The sequence below is a fragment of the Ruditapes philippinarum genome, unplaced genomic scaffold (genome assembly GCF_026571515.1).
Source record: "Ruditapes philippinarum isolate M1 unplaced genomic scaffold, ASM2657151v2 ctg1019_1_1_1_1, whole genome shotgun sequence".
NCBI classification, from domain to species: Eukaryota; Metazoa; Mollusca; class Bivalvia; order Venerida; family Veneridae; genus Ruditapes; species Ruditapes philippinarum.
Window position 1 is genome coordinate 341,074 of NW_026857033.1, and position 13,766 is coordinate 354,839.

The 13,766-nt window shown below is 32.2% G+C and overlaps 3 protein-coding genes across 4 annotated transcripts; 2 read left to right on the top strand and 1 right to left on the bottom strand.

The window, feature by feature from the left end:
* Positions 1–3,019: 3,019 nt before the first annotated feature.
* Positions 3,020–5,351, top strand: LOC132748584 (uncharacterized). The gene is made up of 3 exons (XM_060738204.1): positions 3,020–3,490; positions 3,896–4,202; positions 4,843–5,351. Exons 1-3 carry the CDS (start codon positions 3,170–3,172, stop codon positions 5,349–5,351), a joined length of 1,137 nt encoding a protein of 378 aa, XP_060594187.1. The 5' UTR covers positions 3,020–3,169.
* A 12-nt stretch (positions 5,352–5,363) lies between these two features.
* Positions 5,364–6,168, top strand: LOC132748587 (uncharacterized). Its single transcript, XM_060738207.1, has one exon. The coding sequence runs from the start codon at positions 5,364–5,366 to the stop codon at positions 6,036–6,038; it is 675 nt and encodes a 224-aa protein (XP_060594190.1). The 3' UTR covers positions 6,039–6,168.
* A 479-nt stretch (positions 6,169–6,647) lies between these two features.
* LOC132748585 (uncharacterized) lies at positions 6,648–8,864 on the bottom strand. Of its 2 annotated transcripts, none has more exons than XM_060738205.1 (3): positions 8,521–8,864; positions 8,142–8,265; positions 6,648–7,886 (listed from the first exon to the last, which is right to left on the bottom strand). In XM_060738205.1, exon 3 carries the CDS (start codon positions 7,591–7,593, stop codon positions 6,835–6,837), a length of 759 nt encoding a protein of 252 aa, XP_060594188.1. In that variant the 5' UTR covers positions 7,594–7,886; positions 8,142–8,265; positions 8,521–8,864; the 3' UTR covers positions 6,648–6,834. Both variants share the same exon structure in this region, with proteins under 2 accessions (XP_060594188.1, XP_060594189.1).
* Between the last annotated feature and the right edge of the window lie 4,902 nt (positions 8,865–13,766).

A 13,766-nucleotide genomic window follows, 5' to 3' on the forward strand; every position in this document is an offset into this window, starting at 1 on the left:
TAAATTTTGCCGACAATTATATCCGACGTAAGAAATACCATCCATTACGTGCTCTGATACCGTCATCACATTGCCCTTTGTAGTTACCCATCTATTTGATAATTAGATAATAATGTGTTTAGAGTGTTACTTTTAACAATGATTACACGATAAAGAAATAAAGTATATAAGAACAAAATAAATAAATACAAAGCCATACTGTTATTTTGGAACAAGCTGTCATGCCAGGACTTATCTAATATACTAAAACAACTTTATACATTAACTTACAACTTTATTCTTTACCTTGTGCTTCTCGTGATTGGATTAAGTTCAGGATAAAACACCTTTAAAGGTAAGAAATTATTTTTTATTTTCGGCTTTGGCTCTTGTTATTTCATTTCTTTATTCGGTAGTTTTTTTCTCTCACCAGAGACATAGATAATCTATGTCTCTGCTCTCACCTAGTATTACTATTGAAAGTTTTCATTAAAATTTTGCATTGCCTCGGAAATAGTTTTACTTTATACACTTTTAAGTTGATGTACATGCACTGGTTCTTGTAGTTTTATTTCTTTATTCGGTAGTTTTTCTCTCTCTCTCACCTAGTATAACTATTGAAAGTTCATTAAAATTTTACATTGCCTCGGAAATAGTTTTAGTTTATACACTTTCAAGTAAATGTACACGTAATGGTTCTTGTAATTTTGTTTCTTTGTTCGGTATTTTTTCTCTCACATTGAAAGTTTTCATCAAAATCTTGCACTGTCTTTGAAAATAGTTTTAAGTTGATACACTTAAGTAAATAAACATCATAACATGCATCATTTATGATGGAAAACTCGTACGTATGACATTCTTGTCAAATATGTTTTATTCACACATTTTGTTTTTCAGATTATAGAAAATGACCTACCTGGTGAGTTTTGCTTTGGCACTTTTGGTTGTCATGACGACAGGGACATTTGGAGTACACATCCATATAGACTACCGGAACTTTGAAGGTATGTATCATTTATTTGTAAAAATGCATACAATTTTCCCCTTATGTAGGTTCAATTTGGATTAAGTTTAAATTGCGGAGTATCGGGAAAATATTGCTTTCATATCTGCTGTATAAAATAATATGTGCAAAAAATATGCTGAAAGAGAAAGACTACTGCCTAATGTTCACGTTTAGTGATGAATCCCAATAACAAAACTGAAGTGCCTCACACGTGTAAAAAATAATGTTTGACTGAAAAAGTTCAGAATCGGAGTTTTCTTCGAAGCTGAAAAGTAGCCATAATACAACATATTATTTTAATAAAATCTTGACTGCTACACAGTGCTTTTAAACAGCTCATATTTTAACGTCTCTGATAATAATAACAATGATGTTCATCTTTTTTTTCAGCGTTGACATGTTACACGTGCCCGATGAAGAAGGATAACGAACAATGCAACAATTGGGCGCCTAACATACCATATCCATTCAGTAAGTACATGTATATTGTAACCCGTGCAATGACTCAAATATCGCATCCTTATTGGCGATCCACTACTTTATTCTAGGTAGGCTGCGTACTGCAGAGTCGGAGCTAAAACTATATACATAGACCAGTTAAGTTACAGAGACCCTGATGTTTTTTTAATCTGAAATACATGTACAATAATTCATGTGTCCAATAAAAAATTCTATAAATATCGTTCATAATGTATTGGTAACGCTCAATTTTTTAAAAGTGTGGTGCAGTTTTTTTTATAATTTAGATAGTTTCTATATTGTATCATAACCGTTTATCATTATCAAGTATTGATCTATCACCATTATAATTAATAGTCAGTCTTTTGAAATATATTTCTGTTTTGTTTAAACATATTTTATTTCTCAGAATGTTACAATTTACAATATACCCAGAGCAATTCAAATATTCTTTAAAAGAAAAAACACCTTTAAAACAGTATTAGAATGAAAGCAACGTGTCTTTTGAAATTCTTCTCCTTTCCGTTTCAACTTGACATCGAGAAAAGCATGACGTCACTTTTAACACCCAAAGTTTAAGAAACTGCATCTGAACTTATTTCAGAATGTGGATTGTATGATAGCTTTTCAATACATGACAAACGTATTATCTCAGAAAAGACAAACGTATTATCTCAGAAAGTACCATTGTACAATTTTAACAAATGATATAATCATTATCATATATTGTTGTTGTCAGAAAGTTCTTGTTAATATATTTTTAGGACACACGGTATGCAAGACTGTGCGTCGTATAAATAGAGAATACCATGCTAGTGTCTGATATTATAAAATTTATCAGGCAAGGCTAAGAAAAAAAAGAAGGGCGAGGCTGTGCCGAGCTCTTCATTTTTTTTCGTGCCGAGCCTGATAAATTTTATAATATTAGACACTTGTTTGGTATTCTATTTATCATGTTTTCAATTTCAATTGTTGATTGATTTTTTTTATTTTAATTGAAGCAAAACCCTATCCAGAACCTCTCGTGTTCAGACTGCGCGCAATAATATGTGAAATGTCAAATCAAAAAGAAATAGTCCCGGATGTTTTAGTTAATTGTAAGTGACGCGTTCATATTCAAAATTTCTATTGGATTCAAAGTTTATCAGTTAAATATTTCCAACCCAGTAGCAGGAAAATATATTCCATTCTTTTTATTTCATTTCGCAAATTTCGCATATTTTTGTTAAGGTGTCTGATAAAGCTTGGGGTGACTGATAAAGCTAGGTTTATCAGGCATGCACTTTATCATCAGAAATCAATGTAACGACATGATAAACGATAGAACCGGCGAAAGTATACAAGTCGACAAAATGTGTGCCATGCCAGACCAGTGCAGCAATGATCACGTAGGTTGCAAGGCAACGGGTTTAGAAGGAGAAATCGTAAGTTTAAACTCAAACATTATATAAATTTCCATTAAGCTAATTCATTGTATTATACTGTTAATTCGTTGTGTTCTCAATCCTTATTAGATCTACACGAAACGCACACTTCCACAGTCATTTTATTCAAAACATTTCCAGAATTTATAGACCGTTCCCATAATCCGAGCAGGTGCGCGCTATGTTATTGTCGCCGCCATTTTGATTGGCAAAGGTCATCGTCGGTCAGATTAAGTAAGTTGTCAAAAATTCACGCAAAATACTTATAAGATAAAGATCGATCTTAGTAGAAATCGAAAATATGGGTGATAAGCAACAAAAGAAGAGGTATATTGATTGTCTGGATGGCGTATCGAGACGTAGATATGATCAAAAACTTGAATTGATCGGAGGTCAAGATCCGTACGATTTACGCAAAGAAGACCTGTCTTCGGATGTGAAATGCCTCCCGGGTGTAACATATATTGACATTGTAAATTATTTAATAAACACGAAGAGTGCATATACGTTTGAAGAACTAAAAGCATACAAATCATTGGAAGCTGTTAACCAACACTGTTGCGGATGGGTTCGAGATGTACAGAGCATGTCAGTTGGTGACAACGTATTAGTCATAGCAAAGGTAAATAATCATTTAGTTAAAGCCATATATTAATTGATTTGTTCTTGTGATTAACACAGTTGGTAAATATTCATAAGATCAACGTTCAACACATGTTATCATTTAACAACAACAGAATCTTCATTTTTCATGCAATTTTTATATTGTGATTTCTGACATTTATTGGATTTGGAACAATGGAAGACTAAATATGAGCCGCGTCACGACAAAACCAACATAATGGGTTTGCGACCAGCATGGATCCAGACCAGACTGTGCGGATGCGCAGGCTGGTCTGGATCCATGCTGGTTGCAAACCCATTATGATTATGTTGGTTTTGTCGTGGCGTGGCTCATATATTTTCAAATCTCAGACTTATGTATGATCTGTATGTCTGCTTAAAGATACCTACTATCTTATTTCAGGTTCTTCACTCACAGAGATTGAATGCACCCCCACTCCGACCATGGATTATCGCCAACAAAGATGGAATTATCAACGCTGCGCACTGTGATTGTGTAGCAGGTCTAGGTGAGACATGTACCCATGTGGGTGCACTTTTGTTTCACTTGGAATCTTCGTACAGAGTGAACATGAGAAGAACTGTAACCGAAGATAAGGCATATTGGCCACTGCCAGCAGCTGTTGACAAAGTGCCGTACAGCCAGATACGTGATATTGACTTTACATCAGTGGCTACCAAGAAGAGGAAACTTGACTGTGCAGTCCAAGGTAAAGTATATTCTTATTTACATATTTGCATTTTTCTTGTAATGGATAAACCAACAATAATTTATTTCTTACTTACTTATAGAATATCAAGTCAATTTATTCCTTAGAAGTTTTCACTGTGAGAAATGATATTGATAGTCATGTCATGATGTTTGTCCCTAGTATGGCACTAGATTGAGTATGCTGCCCCTTGTATAAATGAGAACTTTAAAGCAGCACGCCCACAGATTCATGAAAATTTATATGAAAATCTTGAATTTGTATTTTATTATCGTGTGAAGAATGAAAGTAATTTACACATTGCAATCGGCACATTCAAATAAAGTAAATTACCAAATCATCAAAAAAAAAAACATCACTGCTTCAGTCGCACAATAAAAATATGGCGATAGATACTGCAAAATAGCTCCTGCAATGCATATAACTCAAAATCTTTCTTTTAATGTTTATTATTTTTACTTTTCTTAAAAGGTTTTGTTTCACTTGGAGGCATGCACCTTTAAAGTCTTGTGGAATGAAGATTATTTTCCTACATTTTATATCAAAGCACTAGATAGATTGTAGCTTCCTTAGAAAGAACTAGAATTTTCATGATTTTGCATTTTGAATGGCAATTTACTCTTTGATACCTTATTTACAGGGGAGGAAGTGGAGGTTAGGGGTACAGTAAAGCTGCCAGAGATCCCTGCACCAACCAAAGAGGAAAAAGAATTTTCACTCCAGCAACTTCATAGCGCAGGGTCACGTGCATCTGTACTGGCAGTTACAAGGACTTATCAAGAACAATATATCCCCCAAATACTCAGAGATGGGCAGCTCCCTGATCCATTAATTAATTTGAAAGATGAACAATATATTAAAATGGACGCATTAGAACTGCGTGAGAAATGTGCTGAGATTTTTGAATCAATAAATGTTACAGACCAACAAGCCAAAAATGTTGAAATCTTAACAAAAGAGCAGAGCAAATCCAAAGAGTGGCATCGACTTCGTATGGGAAGAATAACTGCCTCAAATATGAAAGCAGTATGTGCTGGAGATGTTGAAAACCCAGCCATATCAACAGTACATGCAGTATGTGGAGTTAATAAATTCAAAAACAATGCCACAGTGTATGGATGTAAACATGAAAAAGATGCCCTGAAGTAATATGAGTCTGTAATGAAACAAACACATACAAATTTATTAATTCAGCAAAGTGGACTCTGGATAAATCCCAAGTATCCATTTATAGGTGCCAGTCCAGATGGCTTGGTTTCATGCGACTGTTGTGGTGAGGGAGTTGTAGAGATTAAATGTCCCTACTGTGCTAAGGGCAAAAAGTTGAGTGAAGCAAAGTTAAATTACTTGTCAGAGGGAAAATTAAAAGAGAACCATAGGTACTTTTACCAGGTACAGACTCAATTAATTGTGACTGAGAGAGAATTTTGTGACTTTGTAGTTTGGAGTGAACAGGACATTGATGTTATCAGGATTGAATTAAATGAAAATACCGAAACAGAAATTATAACAAAATCAAAAGAGTTCTTCATCCAGGTTATTCTGCCAGAAATAACGGGTAGTTTGATAACCAGAAATTTGTCGTCTAGAAAACAAGCATCAGAAAAAAAGACTTTATTTAACAATGAAAATCTATCCACTACAGCAGTCTCATCTGACATTGACCAAAGGCCTCCCTTACAAAATATCCCCAGTACATCCAAAGATGTTATTCAGACCAAAAAGCCCAAGTCAAATGACAGTGTTATAATCCAAGACAAAAGAAAATGTCTATGTAATGTTGAGTGTCTTGAAGCCAATTTTGCAGCTTGCTGCTCTGAAAATTGTCCCTATTGATTATTACATCTGAAATGTGTAAAATTAAAAAGGAAACCCAAACAGCCATATTACTGTCCATCATGCAGAAAAGCAAATTGGTAACTAGTATTATACTTGAAAAGAAATTGCTTTGCATGGAATGTATCAATCATTCATATGTGAAAAAAATTCATGTGACTTTGAAAACACTATACTTTAAGTATTGTTTAAAGTGAAAAGTAGACAGCAATGTGAACTTTAAAAATGTTGGTTGTTAACACTATTGAAAAGTGGATATTTGGACTCATTATAACTGTTTTAATATCTATCCTTGTGTATTTCTTTACAGTGTTTCATAGCATGTGTGTACATTTATTAATAACAAAAAGTAGTTTTACTTCTTTATTCAAAGAATAATAAACATGCATAAAAATAAATTACATGTAAGTTCCTTTAAATGTTCTTTATTTATTCTATTTAACTTTAGAGCACTGTAGAAGTGGGAAACAGTACAAGTGTCAATCTTCCTATACACAAAAGATGTTTTAAATCTAATGTTATTAATTGATACTACGACACTTTTCAATTTTACTTAGACATACATTTGTATTCAGCGTACCAACCAGCTGGTACCAACCTTTACAACTATTCATACATAGCTAGTCAAACCCTACCACAGACTCATTCATGTTTGTGAGTGCACAGCATACATTAACTATCTTGTCTATTGTTGGTACTTCATCTTTCTCATGAATTAAAAAGTCTATAGGAATCTTGTCCTGCAGGATTGTATATTTATTTCGAACTAATCCAATAACTCGCTCCACATGAATTCTCACATGAGCGATTTTCCTGGTTGTTTCAACATCAGTAGCAGAAAGTTGATATTTTCCCCTTGTAAAGCTAGTATATTTACTTCCGCACAATAAACACCAACACTATCCGCGATATCGAAGCCACGGTCAGCTAAGACCAGGTCCCCTGGTAATAAATTGTCTAATATTCCACAGGCTTCTGTAATGTATTTGTCAGATGCTCTTCCTCCCCATCCATTTGAAATATAGGAAATTGAGCCTTGGGGCGTAATGCCTATCAGGAACTTAACAGTATTATGGTGCCTATAATTGCTCCAAGTTTGTGCCCGGGCCAGCAGAGCTTTTGGTCTTGCTATAAATATTTCAAAGCAGTCAATTATGACAGATGTTTTCCTAGCAAAATGTTTGCGGAACTCAAGAGGCATTGTGGTCTGCAGTTCTTCTCTTTCTGGCCAATATATGAAATGTTTCATTCTAACAAACATAATATGTATAACCAAAGTAAATATTCTTGATACTGTGGAGGATGAAGTCTTAAATCTATAAGCCAAATCTTTCAATGGGAAATTATGTTTCAGTCTCATAAGAGTGAGCAACACTCTCTCAAATGCACCAAGACGCATATTCTTTTTCATTTTAAGAAATGGTGACACTAAATCCATAACCACCATCAAAGTCAAATAATTTGGAAGGCCTGTATAATATTTTACTTTCTCATTATCTTCTTTGAAACTTTCTTGGTTCATGTAGAATGAGTTCAGTTCTGATTTTAAAGCCATATTCTCTGACAACAGTCTCTGAATTTCAGAATTAATTCTACTATCTAATTCATTTAATTTTTCTTTATCATTTTCCGTACATGGTTGTAAAGACTTCCCAGGGCCTTCCGTTTTCCCTTTCCAAGTAAATGTACATGTCTCTGATTTCTACTTCATTGAATGGAGTCAACCCTGGGTATCCTGTTCTGGAATATATGGAGTTGCAAACAAACTCTGCACTCTGAAGTTCCAACAAAACCCTGGCAACGTGATGTTTATCTCTGTTTTTCTGGCGGTCAACTGCTCTGTTGTACCTGTTAATACAGAATGAATATATTTGACGATGTATATTAATTCTAATATTAACATAGCAAACATTTCATACCGTTGTTATGATGAAAAAAAAATTGTAATCATAATTTTCCTTTTTTGTGGAAAAAAAATTGTGAGATAACAAATATAAATAAAAAACAATACCCCCCCCCCCCTCCAGTTCAAAAGATACTGGACAATGTTTAGCTGTGTGTTGTAATTTAAATTGAAATGAATGAACTCTAAATTAGGCCTACCTTTTACTATCTGTTTCAATCTTTTTTTTCTTCAACACTGATTTTGTTGGAGTCATAGCACCATCTAAATTTAGAGTAGGAGCCCAGTCTGGATCTGAGCGATGGTACATAGATGCCGGTTTTCCTGAAACAGTCAAATATTCATAAATTTAGTTTCAAAAATAACATGAGAAATATGTTTTCATATGCATTTAAAGTAAGATAGAATTGTTCATTAGTTGAAGTCGAAGATGACGTTGCGTTAGGTCGACTGTTGTATGGATACATACCGCTCCGGATTTACCTTATATTTACTTTTTTATTTTACTCAATAATTTTATATTTGCAGAAATAAATAACACGAAGCTTTAAATTATATTATTTTATATTTTTGACAAACCTTTCAAGAAATGATCGGAGCAAATTTTAGAATACTTCGTCGGCGCATCTTTTCGATTTATGTTAGAAATCCACAGTATTCGTCGCTCTTCTGTCAAACTCTTCGTAAATTCGCCTTCATTTTCTCTGACAGATGGAATTGAATAAAATCCCAAGCTACGACTTTTGGTCTGCACGATTACTGCAACCATTAACCCAACAAGAAATTACCATTTCTGTTCTAAATTAAGATTGTTTACATGTACGTTCACTGAACCACGGAACTGTATTGTTTGCCAATCAAAATGGCGGCCACGGTAGACTGCGCAACGGATGATGGGAAGTCATGACGTCACATGAAAACTATCTATATATATATATATATATATATATATATATACATATACAGTCATACACATTGACTATTTAAATTTTAAGCATTGTTTTGTATTTTGTTCCAACCATTTCTGATTGTTATTTTAGGTCAGTGACCATTATAATAGTCAATCTTATAAATATTCAACTATTTAAGGTAGACGATGGGTAATGGGCACTATAAGAATCTGTAAAACTGACAACATAGGACAGTTGTGTGTATTAAAGGTCACCTGTATGCAACATTTAAATAAAATTTACCGTGTGGTTTTTGGGTGATGGATATATTTCTGAATAATGTTACCCTAACCAACAAACTTTAAACACTTATTTGACCATTTCACTATATAATATAAAAAGCCTTATTCAAAATATCCCTCAAATTTACCACAATGAGGGGCTGCTTTCAAAGTTTGCCTGAATTTTCTTAGCAATGTATTGGTTGATCATGCGAAATATAAAAACATTTTGCCGTGTAGTTTTTATTTTATTCAACTTTGAAAATATCTGGTATCATATTTGTTATTAAATTTAGTATTTTAGCAAATAAATATATACAATAATTATATAATAAAAATCAAACTCTTTCCTCTTCCATAATAGATCTTAGAGATACATAAATAATGTTAAAAAATAAATAAAGGTTGCCCCTTTTTGGCTCTGAACGCACGTCTCTTAATTTTAATGTAGTTGACAAGTGATTCTAGTCTGTTTGAATACTCTTCAAAGAGAAATGAAAATATAGTACATTGTACCTTTACAAATTCTCTTATGAATGTCACTGAAATTATAGTTATATATTTTGCATTCCCTCAAATACAAACTTCTTCTCGAATTGTCCCAGGTTGTGAAGTGCAACAAATAAAATACAATCCGAAATGCGCATTATACCAAGTGCAGTAAATGGTAATTTTGTTTCCTCCGGGAGGTTGCTGTAATTTCTTTGAGCAAATGCATTTGTTCACATTATAATGCAGTTATAAGCGAAGCAGCATGCATTGAGACTTTATGTTTCTGTTGAAGATTGCAGATATGTTTACAAACAGCAGACACATAACATTTTACTTGAAGTTTGCTCACAGTGAATTGTACTTATACCACATTTATATCTTGTATATCAAGCATGCATTATGTTTTGAGATGCAAGAATGCAAGATCATATTAGATTGTCTTATCTTTTCATATCTGATTAATTATTGATATACTACTTGCACTTGAAATATATATATGAAACAAAGGAATGTTACATATCTTAGCATATTTTCTTTACTATCTAAAATCAATTAAATTTTTTATTATGTAACTTATTTCGAAATAATCATCTGTAACTTTAAATGAAATGGTACTTTACAAATGAATTTTTATTACGATGAACACAAGCAGTATGTTTGGTAAAAGTTTTCATATTTCTGTTGTTTTTTTTTTTCAAAATTTGAAGAAAAGTCTTAATTAAACAAGTTTGTTATCAAACATATGTTTGAAATGTTTGATTCTAGGGCTTTTTATAAGCTTTCGATATAAAGATCCTGTATGTTGTGATCAAAGTGGTTAACCACACTAAGTGAAATTATATATATGTACATAATTATGCAAATAAAACAATTTTCAAACATCGGAGAATATGTAATATAGGTACTGCAAATATTTGTGCATATTATAATTATGTAATCATTAAAATTACAGGATTTTTAAGATATATTTGAATAAAATAAGCTTTTCGGCATAATCAATATCATTGTTGATTTTCGTCAGAATGAAAGCTGTATTTCTGTAACGTTACTGTAGTATGTTCAGTGACAAAATATGCTTAATAAGACAATGCATTAAGCATCGGACAAACATTGAAATGAAAAAGAAACTTTCCGTTTGCAGGGTCTATTGGTGCAGATGTTGGACGTTTGAAATTACAAAAGAAAAATGACCGCAAAACAAAACTTCTTTCCGAAATACCTTCCTTTAACATCTGACTCCAAGTCAATACTGTTTAGGGTATAGAATAACTATGTACGAAATTTATATAAATTAAAAGCCGAATTTTATTTATATGCAAATTTATTCATATGCAAATAAAATGCCAATGCATAAGATTCAACTAAGATAATATGATACGAGTTATGATATCATTTGAATTGATATGGCAGAGGCGAGATAATGCTTCCAGGTTTAATTTTTTCTGGGTTATTTACATTACAAAAAAACTTGAATAAAATTATTAATTTAAAGTATGAATTCCCCCATTTATTTACAACGCCACACGTTTTTATTTCTCCCCAAAAAGGCCCCCCTAAAAAATTTCCTTTTTTTTAATGACTTTAAATATTTGAAATGGTGGGACTGGATCTTGATTTCTTTTTAAAACATTATGTTTTCGACATTTTTATTTTTCAACGACAGCGGTATAGAAATAAAAGTGCACTTGGTACTGCGTTCAACACAAAACCATCCTCCAAACATAGCAGACTGAATGTCGAATACGATAAAAACTTACGGTTGATTAAAGTGAAGACAGAACATTAAGTTTAATATTCAATAAAGATAAATCACTCCATGAGGAGTGTGCTCTAATTTAAAAAAAAAGTGAGTAACGATCGTTAGGGAGCACATTATTCACGGTGCACAGCGCCCTGACAATATCAAATCACATACAACCACCAGAAAAAAAATATCCAGCACCTTTTCAGAACAGGGCAAATGAAGGTTGGTTATCCCAAGCATCAATTATTCCGACATACAACTTGGTATTTAACGAATTTTTACGTTCATTTTTATTTAATATTAAATGAATATATTGTCACTTACTCAAATACAACAATTAAAGCATGTGTTCAGTCATTTTGAAAAATGATTTTTATCAATTGCGTGTGTCAACAACTTGCATTTTACCTCGTAAATCAATTATTTAGAGCAATGCAATTGCTATTTATGTAGCTGTAATTGATCATATCTAAATGAAATTAAAATATTATGAAACATATAAAACTCGTTATAGTATTTTGATGACGTACTTCGATACAAGAATTTTGGGTTCGCTCAAATGTAAATTTGTTAAATAGTAAAACCTTGCAGTTCTACTTATGTTACCTAAATATATTATGTTTTAAATCTAGTTCAGTCAAATTTTTCAAGATAGTATTATTTAGTCATAAAGTAGCTTACACAAAACAACATCTGATGTTTATTGTCTTGATGGTTTCTTTTTTGTATAACTTCATTGCAATTATATTTTAGTTCGATTGTGTTGGAAGCTTAAAGCTTATTGAAACACTCGCGAATCCGTTACTTGAACCAACCAGTATTAAGCAATGAATGTTTCTTGATGAAGGAAATAACGGCTTGCCCCAGTCAGAATTTGAACCAACGCGGTGAGCAATCCTTAGATTACTAGTTAGATGCGTTAACCACTCGGCCACACTGCAATTATATTTGCTCATGATTTCGATAAGACAACATGAATCCATCAATTTTCACATTATACATCATATGTTCATTCATCACATGGATTTTCATCATGTTTGTAACGTTCAAATATCTTTATATTTTTTATTTACTTTGTTAGTCAATAGAAACTCTATTGTTTATGTGTAACGCAATATATTTTGTTCTTTTCTGTTCTGCATATAACTACCCTGACTCAGCAACTTCCAATATTTCCTTTCCATCATCAAATATTTCTATTCTTCATATTGTATTTCCATGTATGATGAGAAAACATTTTCTTCAAACAATTGGAACACTGTTGTCTTGTTTACCTTTTGGCAAATAACACACGTTACGTGTGTTAACAATTTCCCTACATTGCATGTGGTTGGACAATATCAGTTGTAATTGAACCGACTTTGTTTACATTTACAACTTCGGTATCTAAAGTTAAGTACAGTATTTTGACAGTCATGAACTGCATTGTGTCTGTAGCATTTAGATCAAATAAATTGAGGTTGAAAGGGACAATTTGATATTGGAAAACAAACATTTGTTATTATATAAAATCCTCCTTGATATAAAGATCAATTCAAAAAAAATAAATGATTATATCTTTTCTATAACTAATGCAGTGGAAATTGTATATCAATATTTGATTATTGCACATTCCTAACCTTAAGGCCATTTGAACCACAAAAATGACAATGATGTTCCTTTTCAAAAGATTTTTAATTTGGTGTGCTTTTGCAGTTTCAAAAAGTTGCTCATTGACCTGATATCTTAATCACTTCTTTTGTGTTTTATTTAAAGTTATATTTAAAGCGATTTTGTATAGTAAAGAAATGCTTCACATTAAGCACTTTTTCTTCAAAATCCATCAATTACAACATTATAAAGCACATGTTTGCCTTGTCTACAAAAAGAAAATATATTCATTTCTGAGTCAAAATGTGCCTTTATTATTAATTTTCTGCAGATTGTTCTTGTAGTTTCTTTAAAGCCGTTTGCCTCAAGATCTGTCAGCATGGAAATTTTAATCAAAGAAACTTCAAAAGTTTGTATCAAATATTATTGAATTTCATAAATATTTACAAACTCTGACAACTTTTTTATCACCAACAATTGAAGATAATATTTAGTTCATTGAGTCAAGATATTACAATCACCATGTTTTCATTAGTACTAAGCTTAAATAACTAATACCTTTAAACGTTAACAAAGTCGGTTTCTGTATAATTAACACTATCCGACCACATGCAATGTTAGTAAAATAGTTTACATATCTTAAAGAGGCACGTAGTGTCTGTTGCTTGAAACATAAGCAGACAAAATAACAATATTGTGTCTGTTAGGTGAAATATTGAATATCATTCTTTAAAAAAAATCTAAATACTATCTAAATACTATATAAAGAAAGATATATCTGATAATTAATGGGGGAGAAAAGGTGCTTACAGAAAGCATGATCAATTT

What these genes read in the sequence shown, in the direction of transcription:
- LOC132748584 (XM_060738204.1), top strand. Translation starts at nt 3,170, where the DNA reads ATGGGTGATAAGCAACAAAAGAAGAGGTATATTGATTGTCTGGATGGC. An exon ending in ACGTATTAGTCATAGCAAAG is followed by an intron (nt 3,491 to 3,895) that starts GTAAATAATCAT and finishes ATCTTATTTCAG; the next exon opens with GTTCTTCACTCACAGAGATT. An exon ending in ACTTGACTGTGCAGTCCAAG is followed by an intron (nt 4,203 to 4,842) that starts GTAAAGTATATT and finishes CCTTATTTACAG; the next exon opens with GGGAGGAAGTGGAGGTTAGG.
- LOC132748587 (XM_060738207.1), top strand. Translation starts at nt 5,364, where the DNA reads ATGAAACAAACACATACAAATTTATTAATTCAGCAAAGTGGACTCTGG.
- LOC132748585 (XM_060738205.1), bottom strand. Translation starts at nt 7,593, where the DNA reads ATGGCTTTAAAATCAGAACTGAACTCATTCTACATGAACCAAGAAAGT.